General features: G+C 44.7%; 1 protein-coding gene and 1 pseudogene across 1 annotated transcript, besides 16 other annotated features; both read left to right on the forward strand.

Annotated features, from left to right (window-relative positions):
• Positions 1-26: 26 nt before the first annotated feature.
• TB927.1.410 lies at positions 27-1,772 on the forward strand (annotated as a pseudogene).
• Positions 27-1,772: a sequence feature.
• TB927.1.420 (retrotransposon hot spot (RHS) protein; retrotransposon hot spot protein 5 (RHS5)) lies at positions 5,134-7,161 on the forward strand (the record flags this gene model as incomplete). Its single annotated transcript, XM_841313.1, has 1 exon — positions 5,134-7,161. The coding sequence occupies one exon, from the start codon at positions 5,134-5,136 to the stop codon at positions 7,159-7,161; it is 2,028 nt and encodes a 675-aa protein (XP_846406.1).
• Positions 7,162-8,092: 931 nt separating this feature from the next.
• Positions 8,093-9,183: a sequence feature (RHS2 sequence at 5'-end of RHS2-ingi-RHS6 chimeric pseudogene).
• Positions 8,093-15,360, forward strand: an mRNA.
• Positions 9,183-9,412: a repeat region (RIME-A).
• Positions 9,183-14,375: a repeat region (ingi element apparently inserted into a pseudogene for a retrotransposon hot spot protein, RHS2-e (an RHS2-RHS6 chimera); ingi truncated (5') (pers. comm. F. Bringaud)).
• Positions 9,246-9,257: a sequence feature (LFP+, was FLSW in original sequence).
• Positions 14,122-14,375: a repeat region (RIME-B).
• Positions 14,376-15,359: a sequence feature (RHS6 sequence at 3'-end of RHS2-ingi-RHS6 chimeric pseudogene).
• Positions 14,376-16,025: a sequence feature (RHS6 sequence at 3'-end of RHS2-ingi-RHS6 chimeric pseudogene).
• Positions 16,026-16,286: a repeat region (RIME-B).
• Positions 16,287-16,536: a repeat region (RIME-A).
• Positions 16,537-16,548: 12 nt separating this feature from the next.
• Positions 16,549-16,813: a repeat region (RIME-B).
• Positions 16,549-21,764: a repeat region (ingi element; part of RHS1-ingi chimera; ingi - one point mutation (pers. comm. F. Bringaud)).
• Positions 16,549-22,839, reverse strand: an mRNA.
• Positions 21,517-21,764: a repeat region (RIME-A).
• Positions 21,766-22,839: a sequence feature (RHS1f sequence at 5'-end of RHS1-ingi chimeric pseudogene).
• Positions 22,840-24,954: the final 2,115 nt, after the last annotated feature.

A 24,954-nucleotide genomic window follows, 5' to 3' on the forward strand; every position in this document is an offset into this window, starting at 1 on the left:
ATTAAGATTATTATTCAGAGAGTGAAATGAATCAACAGGTTCCTATTGAAGGAAGGGGTGACATTGAGGGAAGGAGACGAGAGCGTGAGGAGGCTGCGCGTAACGATGCGGAACCTCCAGCAGTGCAGCAACGAGTGGAGAATAACAACCAACCACAATGGAGAATTTTCAGCCGCGTTGACGCAGTTTTGCTGAATGGTCTGCCACATCCTGAAAATGTGAGTGTAAATGATTTTTTGAGGCGTAATTTACTCGATATTATCGACTTGGATCAACGTCTCCTGAGAGCATCAATGTTTGCCTTTGTACAACGATGCGAAGAGTATATTAATGATGTTAATGCGCTCAATCGAATATTCGCGACACCAGAGTATAAAGTGTACAAACGTTTTGTCAGCGTCTATGGTTTCCTTGAGGATGAGGGAATATTGAGTCTTCAGCGCTGGCAACAAGCAGATGAGGTAGTAAAGGCCAGGTTACTGGTGAATATTCGTGGACTGAGAGATGGAGGGCGGCTTTGGATTATTGTCACTAACATGTTGAATGATGCACTCGATGAAGCATTGCAAGGAGCTGTCCTAGCAGCTGGTGGTGCTGTCGAACTGAAAGGATTGTATGAATCCATATATAATGCGAAATGGAGTTATGTAATGTCGGGTTATCGTAGAGAACCACTTGGAATGAAAGTGTTCGATGGAAGACCACAGCGCATATGGACCGAAGCGGAGGTTGATATAACTCCTGACCCTGCGAATCTTGATGCACGAGTGCCGGAGAGACCTTATGGTTTAGAGATTTTTTGTTCTCACTTCGGAGAAAGGTTGGCCAAACAACAGGTTTGCATTGGGCCACACTGAGGGGTGCAGGGAAAAATTTAAACATGTATATATCCGTCGTGAAATTATGCGCGTGTGGTATATAATCCAACGAGGGTTGCAAGGAAGGTGGTTGGAAAAGACAGCCCACAGACCACCGATACATATTGTTATTGGCACACCTGGTATTGGTAAATCATTTGGCCTTGGATCATTTTTGCTTCATTCCCTGCTTCACTTCCATGAAGGAATGTTTGATGTTGTTGCATATTTCACAGACGGGATAGCCTACTTAATATATAACAGAAAGGGTGATGAAAGAGGGAGGGTTGTGCGGTACGAATGTTTGAGAGCTGCTGTCAACGCCATAAATAATATGAAATTTGAAAACACAGGACACATCATTATGGACATGAGGTACGCAATGCAGCAGCTTTACACTCAACTTCCCTCTGATGTTTGGAGTGTAACTATTTTCACTTCTCCGAATTGTGTCCGTTTTGATGAATGGACTAAAAATACGGGAGGCCGCCAAATTATTATAAACTGCGATGATGTGCGTGACATAAAGGCATTTGTGGCATGGAAAAAACTGTCAATACATGCAAGGGAAAAGGTATTCAACAGAAGAAGGCACGAATTGAGGAAGGAAATGGAAGATAAGTGTAAAGAATAGTGGAGGGACGTATTAATTCAATTGGGCTTTTGCCTCGTTATATATTTGGTTTAAGCTGTTATGAATGGCGTCTGAAAAGAGTTCATGATGCGTTGGAAACTATGAAGAAGTCGGATGAATATTCCTATAATGATATTATTAAGCATACGGCTGCCTGGAAGAACAATGAAGTTACGGAAAAGTTAGTGAAGGTTGTAAGAGTGAAGGCAGATGTTGGTGGAATCGAATCATACAGTTGCCAAGCTCCATCACTGATGATTAGAAATATGATGATGAGTTAAATTGTGCTCTTGTGTGTTAATGAAATGCGGCTTTGTAACATATGATGGATTCGATACCAAAAACTGTATTTATACTTTACTAATGACTTATGCATTGTATACGTTTCCTTTTTCGAGTATTTCATGTGGTCACAGAATTGTTTGAATTACTTACCGCACGATGGGAATATGTGTTTAACAATTTAATTATTATTTTAGTGGCATGAGTCAGTGAATGTTTCAGTTTATTCATTGCAGATGATTGTCTTTGATATCACAGGATTCCATTACTCAAAATAAATACATTGTGCTCTACAACATCTTGGACTCCAGTTACTTTATTTTGATGGATTTCTTTTGTTTCTTTTATGATGGGAACTGCAGGAATATTGAGGGGATTACGGAAGTGCGGAGCGGTATGTTAAAAAATAAAATAAAAGAAAAAGAGCACAACACTGTCAACAGCTACATCGCAACAAAACGAATAAGTTTTTTTTTTGAGTGAGCATCGGACAATGCCAAATGACATTGTAGAATATTATACAAACATATCTGGTTTCGTTACATTAATTTGAAAGAACACATTGAGATGTGACAGTTTTTGTTTGTGAAGGAAAACATTGATAACATTAAATTTTGAGTAACATTTTGTTATTTTTACATTCCTCACGTTACAGTTAGTTAAGCATAATTATGTTATATTTCCTTACTTTTTATTTTTTTACTTGGAATTTTACTTTTACTTTTATTATTTAATTCTTTCTTTCTTGAGGGTTGTGAAGTTAACTATGTTTGACAGTAGCACATAACTCACAGGGGTACCCTTATGGTTTCATGCGAAGTTTTTCTTTTCTTCATGTTTCTTTAAAATAAACTTTTTGTTTTTTTTGAGTTCCACATGTAGCCGACTAACACTGGCAGAATCATAGGAAGGTTGAATTTAATTATTTTCTCCAAATGAGCAAAGCTATTCATCTGTTGGAAAATGTTTATATATAGCAATAGAATATATTCTGCAGTGCTTGCTGTATTTTAATTTATTTATATTATTTATTTTATTGCATGTCATTATTTTACAGTTGCTATAATGAAATCATTGTTATTGTGTCGTTTCAGGATATTGGGTCACTTATCATTTAAAGTAATTTCAAATTATGATTATATTGAAACAAGTGCATGTTAGTGAAGAATATGCTTCTTTTGATAATTCATATCTTTCTCTCTTTTAATTTTTTCATTTTCAATTTAGTGCTATAGTTTTAATTCCATGCGTATATTTAACAATGTGGTATTGTTCCATATGGAATGTATCGCCATGGGTTACCATTCACACATTAGTTACTATATTTATGGTTAAAATGTTTATGGCTGAATGCTGCATTACATTGCTATCAAAATATTATGAATTGGAATAAAGTGGGAAAAGAAAGCTTGCATGTAAGTGAAATTATATCAAGTGTTGTATTTCTGCTACTCGTCAACTTGATACATTTTGCATTTACCCTCCACCCCCCCAAAAAAGAAACACAAGGAGGCGAATAAATATGTTTGATGTATCCAAATGTAACCAATTGTGAAGGTGCGAGTCTCTGTTTATTTTTTTTGTGTTTTATATTCTTTGAACTGTGACTCTTTATTTCAAGACTCCGGTGTTACGCTGCTGAGTGATCCAAGAAAATAGAAGCAATATATCTGGAGGAAGTTATTAGTAATTAATTAATTAGTTTGACTCTGAGATAAAATAAAAGGAAACACAACCACTGCTTCTTGAGGAACACAATTCTTTTGTGAAGCCTCTGATGTTGTGATGATATATAACACATTTATGGTTATTATATATTTGTATATTCCACGAGATATATTATAATGTTGAAGAAAAAAACAAGGAAGGACTTTTGAAGGGGTTTTGTATGTTCTGCTGAATAAAATGAATGAGAAATAAAAATATTAGTAGCTTAACATAACATAGAAGGAGTTTAGAAATATTATGATATGTAATGCCTAAACTGTCTCACTTACACTTTTTTTGGAAATAGCTACAGTAACAAAAAGAAATTTACAGTATTTATAAGGAATGGAAATAGGCGGATGAAACATTAGCGGGAAGAGAAGAAAAAAAAGTAAATTATTATTTCTCTAATGGATATTTTCATGAATGTATATTCATTTACCAAAGTTCTTTCCATACTTTTTGCCTCTCATATGTTTTCCATATATTTCAAATATTTTCTTATATTTGATATATTTCCTTATACTTCATATATTCCCTATGTTTCTTGTTCCCTATATATTCCATATATTCCATATTTTCAGATAGAGAGAAAACATTGTAAAGCATTAGTCCATATGGCATACATTTTCAATACTTCTTTTTCACCATTATTCCACTTAGCACATTCCTCAAAAGAGGCCTAATATTGAATTATTATTCCCACAAATATATTTGCTCCCTTCCGTGAGCCTTTCGTTTCGTTTGAGTTTCACCAAGGCAGAAAAGCAGACGCATGGAAAGGTGCTCCAATACCAAAACAAAAACAAATACCTTTCATTCCTTCATATATATATTTCTTAGATTCATGATCCCATGGTTGCAAGAAAAAGAAAAAAAACACAGGATCACTTTAATGAAGGATAAAGAAAGTGAGCAGCATTTGTTCGTCGGGTGAGAGAGGTTCCTCTTTGATGTATAAGATTTTATTTTCATTGGTTTTACTTTTTACGGCGATTATTATTGTATTTTTTGATATCTCGTACTCTCATTTGCACACTGTGTACTCATTCGGAGTGTGAGAGTTGGCATTAGAAATAGTTTTTCCACATTAATAAGTAATTACAACGTGTCATTCCGAGTGACGGCTCATGTGAGATTATGCGCAAGTTCTGATAGTTGTTTGTATTGTTTCTTAATGTGAAGAACCCTCATTATGCACATGAATACCTTTAACCAAGTATTATACATTTTACATAGCTTATGAGTAAAGCTATTGTTTCCCATTTTTCATGGCAATGCCACATTTATTTATTTGTTTTTGCTTTTCAATACATATATAAATATATTATTTTTTCTGCACTGATGGTGTACAGTAACTTGGAATTGTTGTTTGAGTTTTCCTCCCAAGAGAAATGTTTATTCATACTGTCATACCTTATCTGTGCTTAAGTTGCCGTGAAGCCCCAACACATGATAAGATTTGTGTTTAATCTCAATTTTAGTAAATATTTTTCATCTGCCATATTAATTCCTAATATTCATTTTATATTTGATTTGGTTTAGAAACGTATCCATTTTAAATTCTCTCATCTTAATTTTTTTCATTATTTATGTTACAAAGAAAGGAAATAACACAACGCACTCAATTAAGATTATTATTCGGAGAGTGAAATGAATCAGAATGGCGGTAGTGTGGGAGATACTCGGAATGTTTTAAATGGATGGTTGAATGGTGCGTACCGCCCGATGAAGAGACAAGCCGGCCGAGAAAACGAGAACCCATCAGAAACCGGAGAGGGCAAGTCTCTCGAAGAGAAATTATATGAATCCATATACAATGCGAAATTGAGTCATATTATCATCGACGATGGAACTCAACCATTGGGAATGAGGTTGGTTGATGGAATGCCCAATGAAGGTTTGATGTGGAAGGATGAGGAAGTTAATGTCGTGCCTGAAATTGAGGAAACTCTTGAACAGAAGCCGGAACGCACTAAAGGAGTTGAGCTGTTGGTTCTTACCTCAGAAATGGGTTGGCCATATACAGGCTTTGCCCGGGGAAGTAACAGTGACATATTCATTCGCAGAGAAGAGCTCCGTGTATGGAATGTTGTAAGGAATGGAATTGAATTATGGCGTACACAACGTGTTATACCGGGATGTCTTTATTTACCACGATCATACGTTGCCATCGGTAATCCTGGGATTGGCAAATCTCAGAATTTGGGTTCTTTTATCCTCTACAAGTTACTGCATTATGATGCGGAAGAGTTGCCTGTTGTTGCGTACTTCCGTGGTGTAGCCGCATATATATTTGAGAAATCAAGTGGTGGTGGCGTTGGCAGAGTTAAAAAGTACAGTAAAGGTGCAGCAATGGACTTGCTAGAGGTTATATCATCTAATACACGTGGTTATATTATTTATGACTTCGTCAACAAAGGCGAGCAGCCACCGGCAGATGTGGCTCCAAAATGGGGAAGCATTTTGATCAGTTCACCCAATTTGAGAAATTTTGACAGCTGGCAAAAGCAACGTAAAGGCGCGTTTATTGTTGTTAACTGCTGGGCTATGAGTGAAATGCGGGCCTTCTTCTCACGTATTGGACCCAAGCTTTTTCCTCAAGCCACACCTGTTGAGTTGAGGGAAAAGTGGAACATGTATAAGGACCGTGTGGAGCGTGTCGGACCTTCACTTCGTTATGTGTTTGATGAAGTAATGTATGAACAGCAGCTTACTGCAGTGGACGGGGAATTGGGGAGTATTGTAGCAGGTAACAAGTACGGAATATATACTAAGGTACTGGACAACTGTGGGGAATGGAGAGAAAGTGACGCGTCTCACAAACTCGTGAAGATCGTTCGTATCAAAGCTCGAGAAGGAAACTTTTTTGACACGTATGTCTGCGTGGCGCATTCTGAATCTATAAAGAAAAGAATTTTGAATGTAGTGTTTTCCGGCATTGCTGAGGAGTGGGCACTGGTGTCTGGTATGACGCGGGACGCATCTGTCATCGGGCATTATTTTGAGAAGAATGCAATTAAATATTTGTGTTCCCCCAAAGTGTTAACTTGTTTCGTAAGTCTAATAACGAAACTTCCAGCAAATGAAAGGGCCAGACGCATGAGGACACGCAAAAGCATTTTGCAACACGTAAGGGATGGCCTCCTCAAAGTTGGTCGAACAAACACAGTGCCAGGTGACATCAACTGGGCTGAGTCGGAGGGGGCTCCGGTGGAATTATATGTGCCATGCGTTTCCAACTTCCCCGTAGCGGATGCATTCTTTATTTTTGATGACAAGGAGGCTGCACAGGCTTCAGGAACCACAGGAAAGAAAACTATTGTGTTGTTGCAGTTTACTGTTGCCAGCAGCCATCACACAACAACCGACGAATTCATTCATTTGTTACAATCCCTCTTTCCAAGTGCGGAGGGGGGAGGTCACCAGAATGAGGCTACCGTTGAACAGTTGAAGGAAATTACTGAGATGTTTCACTGGGAAATCATTTACGTTCAGCACTTCGAATCCACAGCGATGAGGTCTGAGCAGAAGTGTGAAATTACGCAGGGTAAGGCAAAGCACCGCAGTCACCAGTTTGTGGAGGGATTCTGGAAGAACAATGTGCAGCAGTACCATGTGCAGTATGAGGATAACATAGTTACCAAAATGCTTGCGGTGGCTGCTGTGGGCCGAAGGTAATTGACGAACCTCGGGCAAGCCAACAATGAAGTAATCACTGTGAAGAACGAATGAAAGGGCAAGAGGAGGCGTCACATTTTGTGTTGGAGTAATGAAGTTCAATCATCGTATATCCTGGACAGGCTTCTGGCAGCATAACGAACTTACAGTTGCGTTGGTGTAATCCTTTCGCAACTGTTTACATCCTCTCTATGATTCACCGCACGACGGAAGGCGTACGAAATCCGTGGTATCGATTGTATTTTGCGTTTGTTGTCACAATGAAATGGATAGTAACAATGGTATTACATACATCCATTAATGGCAAGGTGGCAGCTTGTTGCGTCGTGTCTTATCATTTACATTTTTTTTATTCCTTGAATCGTTACGATTATCAAATCATTTTGTGAAAAACTAATTAAACACTGATATACAAGAGGATTGTGAGCACTGTTGTTGTATGGGTGTTAGCATTCTCATCTAGAAGGTTTCCTGTAAGTTCCCATTAAAATCCTTATGTGTTGTGATGGCTTTCTTTATTTTCCCCCTTTCCTTCTGCCGTCCGCTGTGTTATTTTGTGACAGGCAGAATATTGATTCCCGCGTAGGGGTGCGATTGAGTAGGGATCCTCAGAGGCAAATGTGCGGAACCGTTTCGAGTTCTTAGCGCATTGCATGCAATTGTGATTCACGCTGTCTTGTTTAGGTTAGTATGGAGGGGTCATAAGTCTTGTGGTCTTCCACTGTGTTTGTTGGGGAATGTTGTGTCTTTACTGGCAGGGAAGGGGCACAACTCCTTATTAGTAGTAAGTAGGTTCTGCTTTATGGCGCTGAGCTGTCTTTTTGAGGGTGTTTGCTTTTGTGATTATCTTCCTAGAATGAGTGACTCACTGTGATGTCCTTTCCTACAGTGTAAACTGTCTCTGTCTCTGTTTCTGATTCTATTTTTGTTTATGCTTTTATCGCAAGCTTGTGAAGAATCAGGGGGCAAGTTTTCAGAAGTGTGGAATTCAATAAGGCGTTTCCATAGTAATAGGTTGCATGCGGCAATATATTTTTTGAATTGACTGCGTGGAGGCGAAAAAGGGCCAACTTGATCAATTAACAGTTCTATTGAGGATGTGCTGCTGGAAGATTATGCGGGTTTGGATGAAATGAAACTGCATGAAATTTTGAATCAATACATCTCAAACACGTATAACACAGAGAATGTGGCCATGTTTTTGTTTGTTCAGAATCCGGGAAAATATATTAATGCTAATGTTCTTGAAGAAATAGAGGATACCGACGAGTTTCAATTACCGAGAGCAGTTATTTATTTGCCTCTAATGGAATTGAAGACATGCAGCAATGGGAGGAGAGGGCAACAGCGCAAATAAGGGAATTTGTTGGTCCCGTGGCGAGGGGAATGTTGGATGGAGCATTGGATACTGCCAAAGAAGCAAGGAAACGAGCTGACCAAACAGCTGGTGGTGCCGAACTGAAAGGAGTGTATGATTCTATGTACAATGCGACATGGGGTTATGTGGAGTCGGGTCACAATGATTTACCTCTTGGCATGAAGGTGGTGGGTAATTGTGACGGCGAGCCCGAGTTGTGGACAAAAGAGGAGGTGAATGTCAGTCACACGCCTTATGACTTGTGCGACCCACTGCCTCGTCACGGTAATTTAGAGATTGCTGTGCTCACCTCGCAGAAGAGTTGGCCATATAACTCTTTCAGCATTCCGGAACATGCAATTCAAGAGGATGCGGAGGAACCAGGAGACTACGTGTTTGACCGGGATGTGTACGTTCGTCGAGAGGTAATGAGAGTGTGGTATCTTGTGAAGCACAGGCTGGATTTGTGGCTGGAGTCAGAGCTGATCGAAAAACAGATTCCTTGCGTCCTCGTCGGCAGTGCAGGTATTGGGAAATCAGTTGGTGCTGGCTATTATATTCGACTTACGCTGGTTTAGTGGTTATGTAGATTGGTCGTCGCAGATAGTACCGGAATCGATTCCCGCGGCCAGCGAGTATTTAGCTTACACTAAGAATGAATCTGCCTCAACGTGGTGCCAGGGTCCGGTACCCCGTATCATCGGGGGAAGCCAAGAGCCAGCAGCGTTATTCCCATAGGGAACACTGCTTTGCTCCGGCTACGGCATCATACAGCACAGGGATCAGCAGCGTCTTGCTGGGACACCGTTTTTCATTTGTCGGTCCCTGGGCACGTGCCAGCGTGCCATCAGCAGTATCATCCGCACTAAGATGCTGCTGTCCGGTGATGTGGAAGAGAATCCCGGCCCGTCGTTGCGCGGGATGCAGTGGAACTGCGCCGGGCTATCTCAAGGAAAGAGATTAGCACTCCACAAAACCCTTGTTGATGAGCGGATCGCCTTTTGTCTGTTGAGCGAGACAAGGATGACGCCTGGAGAGGCGGCTTGCTTTAGCGTTGCTGGTTACCAACATCGCGGAATAGCTCGTAACTGCAAAGGAGGTGGTGTATCAATACTAGTGAGGGAGGACCTACCAGTCGAGACCGGTATGGCCGTTGTTGGTCGCATTGAACAAGTGCATGCAACAATTCACCTTGCACGTGGAACGGCGCTGACTGTCACGTCGGCATACATCCCACCAAAACACACCTTTACGGCAACTGACATAGATACGCTTCTGACAACTGACGGTGCCCAGCTCATCGGTGCAGACGCTAATGCACACGCGTTGGCATGGGATCGCGCGAGCCCACCAAATACCAAGGGTGAAACCCTCACACAGTGGTGCATTGACAACCAGTTTCTGGTCTGCAACACTGGTGAGTGCACCAGGTACGCGTGCCACCACGGGGAGTCCACCCCTGATGTGACACTGTCAAGGAATTGCACAGTGTACACGTGGACATCGCTGTATTCTCCCGATAGCGATCACCATCACATATTTTTCGACGTTATCGTTGGAGACGACACAGATGCACTGAGTTGCCCGCGGCTTCGAAAGCCCATGTACGCATGGCTAAAAGCTAACTGGAGGAATTTCCGTCTCAAGGTTGACGAGCTCTGCAGGAAAATTGGTAGAGAGAAGAACGTCAACACCCTGGAACAGAAATTGAGCTCCGCCATCCGCATTGGACACCTGCGCTCGCGAAACTCGATGAAGAGATCGCTGGATGCGGACCCTCCCGCCGAAGGGAAAAGTTGGTAGCCACGCGTAAGCAGATCCTGGACCGTACCACAAAGAAGAGATGGAGCACGCTATGCTCCAGACTTGCGGTGTCAGACCGCTGCAGTTGGCACATTGTCAAGAAGGTATATGCGCCACGACCACTAACCACACCGGCTGTACTTGTAGATAACGCGGCCATCACGGACTACCGTCAAGCTGAGAGGTTCAGTAAACTGTACTCGTCCCGCGCAAGAAGGCACCCCGACTCACACCCACCGGCACCAATAAAGACGATAGCGAGTGAGTTCAGTCCCATCACGATGGCTGAACTACGGAGATCGATCAAACTGCTACCGAGTGGATCCGCCGCCGGACCTGATTGCTTATACAACGAGGCACTACAACATCTCGGCAGAACAGCGCTGAATGTTGTTCTGTGGCTATTCAATGAGAGCCTACGAACGGGAGTCGTGCCGCCTGCATGGAAGACTGGTGTTATCATCCCCATCCTGAAGGCCGGAAAAAAGGCGGAGGACCTCGATTCTTACAGGCCAGTGACGCTCACGAGCTGTCTCTGCAAAGTCATGGAGCGCATAATTGCCGCGAGACTTAGAGACACTGTTGAGTCCCAGCTGACGCCGCAGCAATCAGGCTTTCGCCCCGGATGCTCAACGCTCGAACAACTCCTGCACGTCCGCGCTGCCCTCTGCCGTCCCACGCACCAATCTCGTACGGGTGCTGTATTCGTTGACTACGAGAAGGCATTCGATACAGTAGACCACGACAAAATTGCGAGGGAAATGCACAGAATGAAGGTATCACCCCACATTGTGAAGTGGTGCGTATCATTTCTGAGTAACCGAACTGGCAGAGTGAGATTCAAGGAGAAGCTTTCCAGAAGCAGAACATTTGAGCGAGGAGTGCCACAAGGAACTGTCCTTGGCCCAATCATGTTCATTATTGTCATGAACTCGTTGAGCCAACGCCTTGCAGAAGTGCCGTTACTGCAGCACGGATTCTTTGCAGACGACCTAACGCTACTTGCGAGGCACACAGAAAGGGATGTCATCAACCACACACTACAATGCGGCCTAAACGTGGTGTTACAGTGGTCAAAAGAGTACTTCATGTCTGTCAACGTAGCGAAAACAAAGTGCACACTCTTCGGGTGTATAGAGCGCCACCCCCTTACATTACAACTGGAAGGCGAAAGAATAGGAGCTGACAGGACACCGAAGCTTCTAGGAGTAACATTCCAGTGTCTGCAGGGGATGGCAACACATGCGGCCGAAACGAGACGCAAGATGGACTTCCGACTACTGCAGATAGCGGCCATCTCAGCTTCTACATGGAGGCCAAGACGACAAGTACTGAGAGCTTTTTATCTAGCACTCGTACAGGCACACACCATGTATGGCATTGAGGTATGGTACTGGGACGCTTCGGAACGAAGTCGCGACCTCCTTGCATCAGCACAACACAAAGCCAGTCGCATCATAGCCGGCATACCGCATGGGACGCGCAAAGAGGACTCTCTGCTGGAAGCAAACCTCCTGCCACTCAAGACGACCACTCTTGTGCGCAGCATGAAATTCATGCTGATGTGTGAGTCACGAGGCGGATGTTTGCGGCGCAGTGCTGAAGAAGTATACCACAGCAAACACCCAGTCAGAGTCTTACATTCCCGCATCATGCGGTCCTACCCCCACCTCCGCATTGAGCCACGCGAGCACCCACTAGAGACATCGACGCTCCGCCACAGCTGCCGACCGATATTTCACACGCAGATAAAGCCTGTGTGCGCTGATGACCCTGACGATGTCAAAAGGGAGGCTTCCGAAAAGTGGATTGAACGACATTTTGCACGGAGGGGGAAGGAGCCACCGCGGCGAGAGCACTACGAATTGTGGACTGATGGATCCGTGTCCCTCGGTGAGAAGACCGGGGCAGCTGCCCTGCTCTATAGAAACAACACGCTGATTTGCGCACCCAAAACTGGAGCAGGGGAACTCTCATGCAGTTACAGAGCGGAATGCGTAGCATTAGAGATAGGACTGCAACGGCTGCTGAAATGGCTTCCGGCATACAGAAGCACACCGAGCAGGTTGTCCATCTTCTCTGACTCGCTGTCAATGTTAACAGCACTGCAGACAGGCCCCCTAGCCGTAACGGACCCAATTCTGAGACGACTATGGAGGCTTCTGCTTCAAGTTCAGAGAAGGAAGGTGCGTATCCGACTGCAATTTGTGTTTGGCCATTGTGGCGTGAAACGGAATGAGGTTTGCGATGAAATGGCCAAAAAGGCCGCAGATTTACCACAGTTGCGAGACACATGGATCCCCGACATCATTGCTTATGCGAAGCGAGTGCTTAGGTCGGAAGAAGTCCATGAGAACACTCATAGGTTTGGTATCACGGGCAACCACTTTCCAACAAAACATAAGGAAGAACTGACGAGGGAAGAAGAAACGGCACTGGCACGCTTTCGGGTTGGGTCTTCAAGACACTATGGATGGATGTTGCGAAAGATCAACCCGAGTGTGCCTCCACAGTGTCGATGGTGTAACCCGCAACATGCAGCGATAGGGCCAACAATACAAACACAAAAGGCCCCAATTGTTGCGACACGCACTCTTCAGAGAACCTCCGAACCGACCAAATGTACGGAATGTGATGCCACATACCAATGCCGCTCGAGTGCTGTAACGCATATGGTAAACAAACACGGCTTTGTGCGAGCTGATGCCCTCCGGAGGATAAAATACGGCGATGCAACACCTGCAGTGGATATCCCCCCGGAGCCCCCTCCAGTGGTGGCGATCGTTCCTCTACCATCGAGCACACGAGTCCCGATAAGACCACAGGTGCTTCATTGTACCCTCTGTGCCTCCAAATTCGCAGTGCCAGGGCGACTATTACACCACCTTAGAACAATACATGGCATAGGCAGCGGCAGTTGCCGCGTGAAAAGGGGGCGAGAGAACGAGGACTCAGTGCAAGGAGATGGTAAAGCCCCAGCAGCGCCAGCCTCTCAGGATACACGGAAGCTGCCGTTTCAATGTGACCTGTGCGAGGCGAGCTTCGGTACACGCTCTTCCCTGTCACTACACAAGAAATTCAAACATAAAAGCATAGTGACTGAGGACGGTGCCGTGGTGGTGGTGCAATTCCCTCGTAAGCGTGCCCGTGAGGGAAACGTTGACGTCCCGGGGAAAGGCGAGGTGCAGTGCGGTGTGTGCCAAAAAGTGCTCAGTTGCAGGGACTCCCTCATCCGACACTGTAAGGCTTTCCACAAAGGTGAGGTAGTCGAGCTTAAATGCAGCAAAAGCACAAAATTGTGTGCCACTGATTCCCCCCATACAAACACATCCATGTTGGTGTGCCCGACATGCGGAAGGCAGTGTGCTAGCAAAACTGGCCTCACCCTACATCAAAAGAAGATGCACGGTATGAAGGTAGAGCGCGCTGTTACCAGCCAACGCGGCGACTGCGAAGAAACGTCGCTGCACTTGATGAGCTGTCCCGGTTTGAAGAAGTTACGTGTCAGGTTTGCGGTAGAAGGTGAGTGTGTGCAGGATGTATGTTTCTCCAAAAGGCTGGCGCAGTTTCTCATTGCGGTTGAACGGAGCCGGCCGCAGGTGAAGTCCTCACCTAAGGTAACAGTCATACAACCCACTCTTCCTTCTGCAACTTCCCCCCTTATTGCCGAGTGTGGAGCTAGCAGGAAAAGCACCGGACGCAGGAATAGTCCAGACACCCTCAGAGACAGAGGAGGTATGCTGTCAACAAGCAACAGAAACAGAAAGAGGGGGAGAGAATAATAAACGAATAACAAAAATCAAAACAAAAGGATTGCTAATTGACATCTTTGGGAGAGTCCAGGGTGGGAGGCTTCTCGCCCCATCTGCTGTATTCCGTTCATATGCGGAAATACAACAAAAATTATAGAGGGTGTGTTAGGATGAATGAAAAAGGGAGACTCTGCCACAGTCGCCAGACCGATAGCATCTCAGGGCTCTACGGTGATGGCTGATGGCCGCGCCAGTGAGGGGAAACTCCCACGAAGGCACGAAGAAAATTCTAAAAAAAAAAATTCTCCTTCACAAACTAAAGCATGATGCCAGAGTATTGCCTGTTACCGCATATTTTATAGGAGTTCATGCATGCATATATATATATATATATATGTCTGTGTTGTATCTTGGAACGTTGCGCCCATATGGCAAATGGATTGGAAGACTGCTGCTGCATAAATTCATCAACCTTGGTCGCATCTATCGTACAGGAGATTCCGAAACGTATGTGTGCACGCTGCACTTTGAATCCGCATTGAGGGTGGTAACTTTCCAGTCGCGCAGAGACGTTGCACGACAACATTGTGTGAGGAGAGTCACTCATATACAGATCAGTTTTGTCTTGTGTTTTGAAGGTGATGCCGCAAGTGCTTTCGATTTTCCCAGGGTATTATTTCCTTTTATTGACATGATAGGGTCATTGCCCGCAACCGCGGAGTGGAAACAGGAAACGATGCAGGATGTCAGCGTGTTGAACCGCCTGAGCGATATTTTCCTGAACTTCGGTAAAGCACAGCGCCTTCCAAATATCCATGAGGGAACAATCAACTCTCCACACACCATGCAACTTTACGGGTTCCCACCCATTTTCCCACTATTTGATACCTTGTTTGTTGTGGATTGCGACACAACCACCGAAGTTGAAAATCAACGAAAAATAAACGGTGGTGATGTTGCAATTCCAAACTGCTGGATCACATGATAACAAAACAGGAACAGCCCTTAATATGCTCGAGAATCCTGTCCTTCTAACATGTGATGCGAATAGGGATATGTTTTTGAGAAATTTTATGAATGAATTTGGGTGGGGAGTTATTTGTGCTCAGCATGTTGCCGTCAGAAAGATGAGACGCCAACAATTGTGCAACGATACAGCGGGCAAATGAAGTGAGGAAGATCGCAAATATGTTCATTTATTTTGGGCCAACAGTATGAAACATTACCTTGTGCAATTTAATGTTAATACCGTCGCTATGTTAGCTATTGAAAATATTGCGGGGAGGGGAAGTAACCGACATGGATGTAAATCATGAAAGAGCGGCTGTGGGAAATCAATAAAAGAGAGGAAGGAGAAGAGTAAACGGGGAAAACATCAACAAAAGAGTGTGGAAACAAATAATCACGGCAGGTGATGTCACGGTATAACTCTGTGTTAGGAGGGTTGTGGACTCTATCAAAATTAACCTCTCGGCAGTAAGCACAGTTAACAACGAGCGTATGATCCCTTTTTAAAATTTGGTTACTTTAATTCGTTTTTTTTATTACTTAACGATGTTAACATTAGATACGATATGCATTTTTTGTAGAAGCACATATGTGTTAATGAAAACATTGCAACATTGTTTACATCAGATATTAATACTTAGCTGCCTAACCGTAATTTCCTACAGAGCGTGTCGTTTACGGTTTTCATTTCTACCAGATGGATGTCACATATTGTGTTTAATATTTTACACTGAGTGATGTGCCCGAAATATTTTTTTTTCTTAATCGTCGACGCCCCTTTCACCTTTTCATGTATTCTCCTAATTTTTCTCTACCATTTGTTACATAAGGTGCGCACAGATACGATTGTATGAAGGTTTCTGTGCAAGAAGCCGAGGTGTCCAGTTCACTATTTATTTGATGGAAAGTCATTATTTTGAGTGTGCGATTCGTTGTACATTCACTTTTTTTTTTTTTAAAAGTTGTCTTCGTGCCTTCGTGGGAGTTTCCCCTCACTGGCGCGGCCATCAGCCATCACCGTAGAGCCCTGAGATGCTATCGGTCTGGCGACTGTGGCAGAGTCTCCCTTTTTCATTCATCCTAACACACCCTCTATAATTTTTGTTGTATTTCCGCATATGAACGGAATACAGCAGATGGGGCGAGAAGCCTCCCACCCTGGACTCTCCCAAAGATGCCAATTGGCAATCCTTTTTTTTTCGGAGGTCCACATCACCGGACAGCAGCATCTTAGTGCGGATGATATACTGCTGATGGCACGCTGGCACGTGCCCAGTGACAGAAAAATGAAAAACGGTGTCCCAGCAAGACGCTGCTGATCCCTGTGCTGTATGATGCCGTAGCCGGAGCACAGCAGTGTTCCCCATGAAAGGAACGCTGCTGGCTCTTGGCTTCCCCCGATGATACGGGGTACTGGACCCTGGCACCACGTTGAGGTGGCCGGCATCGCCAGGGTGTATAACAAAATTTTTTTTTTTTTTTTAGAATTTTCTTCGTGCCTTCGTGAGAGTTTCTCCCAACTGGCGCGGCCATCAGCCATCACCGTAGAGCCCTGAGATGCTATCGGTCTGGCGACTGTGGCAGAGTCTCCCTTTTTCATTCATCCTAACACACACACTCTCTATAATTTTTGTTGTAGCTCCGCAGTTGAACGGAATACAGCAGATGGGGCGAGAAGCCCCCCTCACCCCGGACTCTCCCAAAGATGTCAATTAGCAATCCTTTTGTTTTGATTTTTGTTATTCGTTTATTATTCTCTTCTCCTCTTTCTGTTTCTGTTGCTTGTTGATTGCATACCCCCTCTGTCTCTAAGGGTGTCTGGACTATTCCTGCGTCCGATGCTTTTCCTGCTAGCTCCACATTCGGCAATAAGGGGGGAAGTTGCAGAAGGGAGAGTGGGTTGTATGACTGTTACCTTAGGTGAGGACTTCACCTGCGGCCGGCTCCGTTCAACCGCAATGAGAAACTGCGCCAGCCTTTTGGAGAAACATACATCCTGCACACACTCACCTTCTACCGCAAACCTGACACGTAACTCCTTCAAACCGGGACAGCTCATCAAGTGCAGCGACGTTTCTTCGCAGTCGCCGCGTTGGCTGGTAACAGCGCGCTCTACCTTCATACCGTGCATCTTCTTTTGATGTAGGGTGAGGCCAGTTTTGCTAGCACACTGCCTTCCGCATGTCGGGCACACCAACATGGATGTGTTTGTATGCGGGGAATCAGTGGCACACAATTTTGTGCTTTTGCTGCATTTAAGCTCGACTACCTCACCTTTGTGGAAAGCCTTACAGTGTCGGATGAGGGAGTCCCTGCAACTGAGCACTTTTTGGCACACACCGCACTGCACCTCGCCCTTCCCCGGGACGTCAACGTTTCCCTCACGGGCACGCTTACGAGGGAATTGCACCAACACCACGGTACCGTCCTCCGTCACTATGCTTTTATGTTTGAATTTCTTGTGTAGTGTCAGGGAAGAACGTGTACCGAAGCTCGCCTCGCACAGGTCACATTGAAACGGCAGCTTCCGTGTATCCTGAGAGGCTGGCGCTGCTGGGGCTTTACCATCTCCTTGCACTGAGTCCTCGTTCTCTCGCCCCCTTTTCACGCGGCAACTGCCGCTGCCTATGCCATGTATTGTTCTAAGGTGGTGTAGTAGTCTGCCTGGCACTGCGAATTTGGAGGCACAGATGGTACAATGAAGCACCTGCGGTCTCATCGGGACTCGTGTGCTCGATGGTAGGGGAACGATCGCCACCACTGGAGGGGGCTCCGGGGGGATATCCACTGCAGGTGTTGCATCGCCGTATTTGATCCTCCGGAGGGCATCAGCTCGCACAAAGCCATGTTTGTTTACCATATGCGTTGCAGCACTCGAGCGGCATTGGTATGTGGCATCACATTCCGTACATTTGGTCGGTTCGGAGGTTCTTTGAAGAGTGCGTGTCGCAACAGTTGGGGCCGTTTGTATTGTTGGCCCTATCTCTGCATGTTGCGGGTTGCACCATCGGCACTGTGGAGGCACACTCGGGTTGATCTTTCGCAACATCCATCCATAGTGCCTTGAAGACCCAACCCGAAAGCGTGCCAGTGCCGTTTCTTCTTCCCTCGTCAGTTCTTCCTTATGTTTTGTTGGAAAGTGGTTGCCCGTGATACCAAACCTATGAGTGTTCTCATGGACTTCTTCCGACCTAAGCACTCGCTTCGCATAAGCAATGATGTCGGGGATCCATGTGTCTCGCAACTGTGGTAAATCTGCGGCCTTTTTGGCCATGTCATCGCAAACCTCATTCCGTTTCACGCCACAATGGCCAAACACAAATTGCAGTCGGATACGTATCTTCCTTCTCTGAACTTGAAGCAGAAGCCTCCATAGTCGTCTTAGAATTGGGTCCGTTACGGCTAGGGGGCCTGTCTGCAGTGCTGTTAACATTGACAGCGAGTCAGAGAAGATGGATAACCTGCTCGGTGTGGTTCTGTATGCCGGAAGCCATTTCAGCAGCCGTTGCAGTCCTATCTCTAATGCTACGCATTCCGCTCTGTAACTGCATGAGAGTTCCCCTGCTCCTGTCTTAGGTGCGCAAATCAGCGTGTTGTTTCTGTAGAGCAGGGCAGCTGCTCCGGACTTCTCACCGAGGGACACGGATCCATCAGTCCACAATTCGTAGTGCTCTCGCCGCGGTGGCTCCTTCCCCCTCCGTGCAAAATGCCGTTCAATCCACTTTTCGGAAGCCTCCCTTTTGACATCGTCAGGGTCATCAGCGCACACAGGCTTTATCTGCGTGTGAAATATCGGTCGGCAGCTGTGGCGGAGCGTCGATGTCTCTAGTGGGTGCTCGCGTGGCTCAATGCGGAGGTGGGGGTAGGACCGCATGATACGGGAATGTAGGGCTCTGACTGGGTGTTTGCTGTGGTATACTTCTTCAGCACTGCGCCGCAAACATCCGCCTCGTGACTCACACATCAGCATGAATTTCATGCTGCGCACAAGAGTGGTCGTCTTGAGTGGCAGGAGGTTTGCTTCCAGCAGAGAGTCCTCTTTGCGCGTCCCATGCGGTATGCCGGCTATGATGCGACTGGCTTTGTGTTGTGCTGATGCAAGGAGGTCGCGACTTCGTTCCGAAGCGTCCCAGTACCATACCTCAATGCCATACATGGTGTGTGCCTGTACGAGTGCTAGATAAAAAGCTCTCAGTACTTGTCGTCTTGGCCCCCATGTAGAAGCTGAGATGGCTGCTATCTGCAGTAGTCGGAAGTCCATCTTGCGTCTCGTTTCGGCCGCATGTGTTGCCATCCCCTGCAGACACTGGAATGTTACTCCTAGAAGCTTCGGTGTCCTGTCAGCTCCTATTCTTTCACCGTCCAGTTGTAATGTAAGGGGGTGGCGCTCTATACACCCGAAGAGTGTGCACTTTGTTTTCGCTACGTTGACAGACATGAAGTACTCTTTTGACCACTGTAACACCACGTTTAGACCGCACTGTAGTGCGTGGTTGATGACATCCCTCTCTGTGTGCCTCGCAAGTAGCGTTAGGTCGTCTGCAAAGAATCCGTGCTGCAGTAACGGCACCTCTGCAAGGCGTTGGCTCAACGAGTTCATGACAATAATGAACATGATTGGGCCAAGGACAGTTCCTTGTGGCACTCCTCGCTCAAATGTTCTGCTTCTGGAAAGCTTCTCCTTGAATCTCACTCTGCCAGTTCGGTTACTCAGAAATGATACGCACCACTTCACAATGTGGGGTGATACCTTCATTCTGTGCATTTCCCTCGCAATTTTGTCGTGGTCTACTGTATCAAATGCCTTCTCGTAGTCAACGAATACAGCACCCGTACGATATTGGTGCGTGGGACGGCAGAGGGCAGCGCGGACGTGCAGGAGTTGTTCGAGCGTTGAGCATCCGGGGCGAAAGCCTGATTGCTGCGGCGTCAGCTGGGACTCAACAGTGTCTCTAAGTCTCGCGGCAATTATGCGCTCCATGACTTTGCAGAGACAGCTCGTGAGCGTCACAGGCCTGTAAGAATCGAGGTCCTCCGCCTTTTTTCCGGCCTTCAGGATGGGGATGATAACACCAGTCTTCCATGCAGGCGGCACGACTCCCGTTCGTAGGCTCTCATTGAATAGCCTCAGAACAACATTCAGCGCTGTTCTACAGAGATGTTGCAGTGCCTCGTTGTATAAGCAATCAGGTCCGGCTGCGGATCCACTCGGTAGCAGTTTGATCGATCTCCGTAGTTCAGCCATCGTGATGGGACTGAACTCACTCGCTATCGTCTTTATTGGTGCCGGTGGGTGTGAGTCGGGGTGCCTTCTTGCGCGGGACGAGTACAGTTTACTGAACCTCTCAGCTTGACAGTAGTCCGTGATGGCCGCGTTATCAACAAGTACAGCCGGTGTGGTTAGTGGTCGTGGCGCATATACCTTCTTGACAATGTGCCAACTGCAGCGGTCTGACACCGCAAGTCTGGAGCATAGCGTGCTCCATCTCTTCTTTGTGGTACGGTCCAGGATCTGCTTACGCGTGGCTACCAACTTTTCCCTTCGGCGGGAGGGTCCGCATCCAGCGATCTCTTCATCGAGTTTCGCGAGCGCAGGTGTCCAATGCGGATGGCGGAGCTCAATTTCTGTTCCAGGGTGTTGACGTTCTTCTCTCTACCAATTTTCCTGCAGAGCTCGTCAACCTTGAGACGGAAATTCCTCCAGTTAGCTTTTAGCCATGCGTACATGGGCTTTCGAAGCCGCGGGCAACTCAGTGCATCTGTGTCGTCTCCAACGATAACGTCGAAAAATATGTGATGGTGATCGCTATCGGGAGAATACAGCGATGTCCACGTGTACACTGTGCAATTCCTTGACAGTGTCACATCAGGGGTGGACTCCCCGTGGTGGCACGCGTACCTGGTGCACTCACCAGTGTTGCAGACCAGAAACTGGTTGTCAATGCACCACTGTGTGAGGGTTTCACCCTTGGTATTTGGTGGGCTCGCGCGATCCCATGCCAACGCGTGTGCGTTAGCGTCTGCACCGATGAGCTGGGCACCGTCAGTCGTCAGAAGCGTATCTAGGTCAGTTGCCGTGAAGGTGTGTTTTGGTGGGATGTATGCCGACGTGACAGTCAGCGCCGTTCCACGTGCAAGGTGAATTGTTGCATGCACTTGTTCAATGCGACCAATAACGGCCATACCGGTCTCGACTGGTAGGTCCTCCCTCACTAGTATTGATACACCACCTCCTTTGCAGTTACGAGCTATTCCGTGATGTTGGTAGCCAGCAACGCTAAAGCAAGCCGCCTCTCCAGGCGTCATCCTTGTCTCGCTCAACAGACAAAAGGCGATCCGCTCATCAACAAGGGTTTTGTGGAGTGCTAATCTCTTTCCTTGAGATAGCCCGGCGCAGTTCCACTGCATCCCGCGCAACGACGGGCCGGGATTCTCTTCCACATCACCGGACAGCAGCATCTTAGTGCGGATGATACTGCTGATGGCACGCTGGCACGTGCCCAGGGACCGACAAATGAAAAACGGTGTCCCAGCAAGACGCTGCTGATCCCTGTGCTGTATGATGCCGTAGCCGGAGCACAGCAGTGTTCCCCATGAAAGGAACGCTGCTGGCTCTTGGCTTCCCCCGATGATACGGGGTACTGGACCCTGGCACCACGTTGAGGTGGCCGGCATCGCCAGGGTGTATAACAAAAAGGATCCCACGGAAAACGATTTACCAATACCAGGTGTACCAACAAGAACATTGGATGCCCGGTCGATATTCAGCTTGCCCATAAGCCACTGGTTAAGCCGTTCCTCAACCTTATGCCACACCCTCAGTGCTTCCCTACGGATATAAACGTCATCGTTAAAAACGTGATCCACTCCCTTCTTGTGATTAATATCATAATCCACTATGTCCGACAGGAAAAACGTGCACGGCCAACCCATTTGAGATGTAAGCACAGCAATCTCCAAGTTACCGTGACGGGGAAGTGGTTCCTTCATAGTTTCCGGAGTGTGACTGACATCAACCTCCTCCTTCGTCCACATGTGCGGTGGCCTTCCATCGAACACTTTCATGCCAAGTCGCTCTGTATTATAACCCGACATCACATAACTCCATTTTGCATTATATATGGAATCATAAACATCTGGGAGTTCGGCACCACCGGCTGTTTGGGCAGCTCTCTCCCATACTTCCTTGGCGACCTCCAGTGCTCCATCCAACCTTCCCCTCGCCACGGGACCAACAAATTCCCTTATTTCCACTGTCCCCCTCCTTTCCCACTGCCGGAGATAGTAAATTTCCTTTTCGTCAAGGTAGTCTACCTTCTCAGACAGATCAATAGCTGTCTTCACTGTTTTAAACTCATTAGTGCCTTGTATATCCTCAAGAATCTCGGCATCAACAATATATCTTCTGGGATTCTTAACAAAAATAGGCATCCTAACATTTTCTGCCTCAGCCACCGCAAAAGTCCCGCCAACGAACTCCTGAATAAAGTCGTTCACTGTCATTTTACGCAAACCCTCATACCGTTGCAGCAGCGCATCTTCCAGCAGCACATCCCTCACCTTACTATTCATTGTCCAATTGGGCCCCCCTTCATTTCCCTGGCGGATTTGTGGAGGCTGAGCAGCAGCAGCAGGAGGAGGAGGAGGCGGCGGTACATTTTCATCCCGTGGCCTCCTCATGGGCCCTTCAAAATTATCTGCCACTTGTTGATTTTCATTATTTCCTTGTGGAGCTGCGGGACTATTTGCTCTTGACATAACTCTCTTAATATTATTAACTTAACTTCCTTTCCTTTTCTTTTTTCTCTGAAATTATAAATAACTGAAGTAAAATAATAGATAAGAAAACAATAGCGGGTGAACAGTGTAACATAATATCAAATGTGATAGAGCAAGATAATGTTTATTCACTATAGTTTGTATAATATGATATCATAATGTATTTGGTATTGAGAGGAACAATTCCAAAATATGGCAGCTGTAAATAAATATTTCCCTTGCTTCATTATCATGTGCTAAATGTAATATATTCCTGTATCATTCTTTTTAAACCATATATAATATGGAAACAAAAAATATTACTGCCTCATATACCTGCGTAAACACTTCGTATATATAATCAATATTTAAAGAGAGTCAAATTCTATTAATTAAAATCAAGTAAAACAATAAACAAAAAATTTTATGGATATTAATGAAACGAAGAAAAAGAGTATCGGCACAACACATACATATACACACACAACTGCACAACTGTAAAAATGCTTCTTTGTATATCCTCTCCATTTTTACAATTCATAATATTCAGTTTCATTGATAAACTCATTGAAAATATAAATCACCTATCCCCTCCCCCGTGTATTCACTTACTTCCGAAGGAGAATATTAAATAATGTCTGTAGGACAGGTAAAAAAAACTGATAGTCTTTTTGCATCAGATAACCAGAGAGTATTTCCGTTTACTTTCATAATAAACAAAAACATTCTTTCACCATCAGTAGAAATAAAATTGAATTACTTGCCTACTCACTGTTCACAACTGTCAACAACTAATTCAGCGACACACATTCATATGAATCTTATGTGTCATCATTGTTTCATTCATTCACACATCTTCCATGATGGTGATGATACAACATATGAAAAATAATTGGAATAAAATTAACACAATTAATTGAGGAAACCATGAAAGATTATTATAACATATCTTTTATTTTCCCTCCTTTCATTTACACAAATTAAATATGTAATGAGACAATTCCTTTTCAGTACGTGTCCACACTTATTGTATCATCATTGTAAGTTTCCTATTGCTCACATACACAAAGTTATTGGAATAACAAAAAAATAAAACAACACATCTAAACAACTTGAAATAATATAACAAATAAAGGTAATAAAGAGAATGAGAGTGAGCTGACAGATAATAAAATGAAACACGTCTCGTACTTTCCTTCTAAATATTCAATAGTTGGCGGATTACAAATAAAAACAATTACACATTATAGAAAGGAAGGGATATAATTACATTATACACCTGCATGTGGATATGTAACAGTAAGTCATAGTAGAAATGAATTGCCTAAACACAATAGTTATGGAAGATAAAATAATTCAAAATATCAATAATATTATTCTATCAACATTCCCTTCCTTCTCCATTAAGTTTCCAAATGGTTTCAAATAATAATTCACATAATTCCATACATATGTTACGATGGGCATTGCATGCAGTACAATTTAAAGGAAGTGTAACTCATATAACATTTTCAAAAAAAAAAGGTATTAAATGACTGTTTGCTACCATCAATTACATTTCCAATGCCTAATTACACTTTTATATGCATGAAAGAAGTTACTGATGATAACTTTGACATGCTCGAGAATTCATAACACAAAGCGACAGCTGCATGCAATTAAAAATAAAACATAAAAATAACATCCGAATTCATTTACTGACAGATGAGTGCAATTCATTCACCCAAACTTCATAGCTGCAAACATAAACTCGTTGTTGCCGATAGGAAATAATCCCGCATAAATATTGAGTATCTGAAAATGATAGCAACGGGTTTCCATTTTTGAAATATATACATAAACTACGTGAGGTATATGAAGCCATATTGGTAAAGTGTTACTACGCATGTTGCAATTTAATATCAGAAGTGTCTGCCTTATTTTATTTCTTGTGTTACTGTAACTCATGAGTATTATTCATTATTCTTTACAATACAACTGTAAGTCATTTTGCATTTTTACATATTTTCTTATTCTCTCATACTGGAAGTATTCCACATATAAGATTCCTCAATATCGTTCACAAAATAAAAATAATTTTATTTACTTCTGCATTCAGTTTCTTGTGCAGCAGTG

The sequence above is a fragment of the Trypanosoma brucei genome, chromosome 1, assembly GCF_000002445.2.
Source record: "Trypanosoma brucei brucei TREU927 chromosome 1, complete sequence".
In the NCBI taxonomy this organism is placed as follows: Eukaryota; Euglenozoa; class Kinetoplastea; order Trypanosomatida; family Trypanosomatidae; genus Trypanosoma; species Trypanosoma brucei.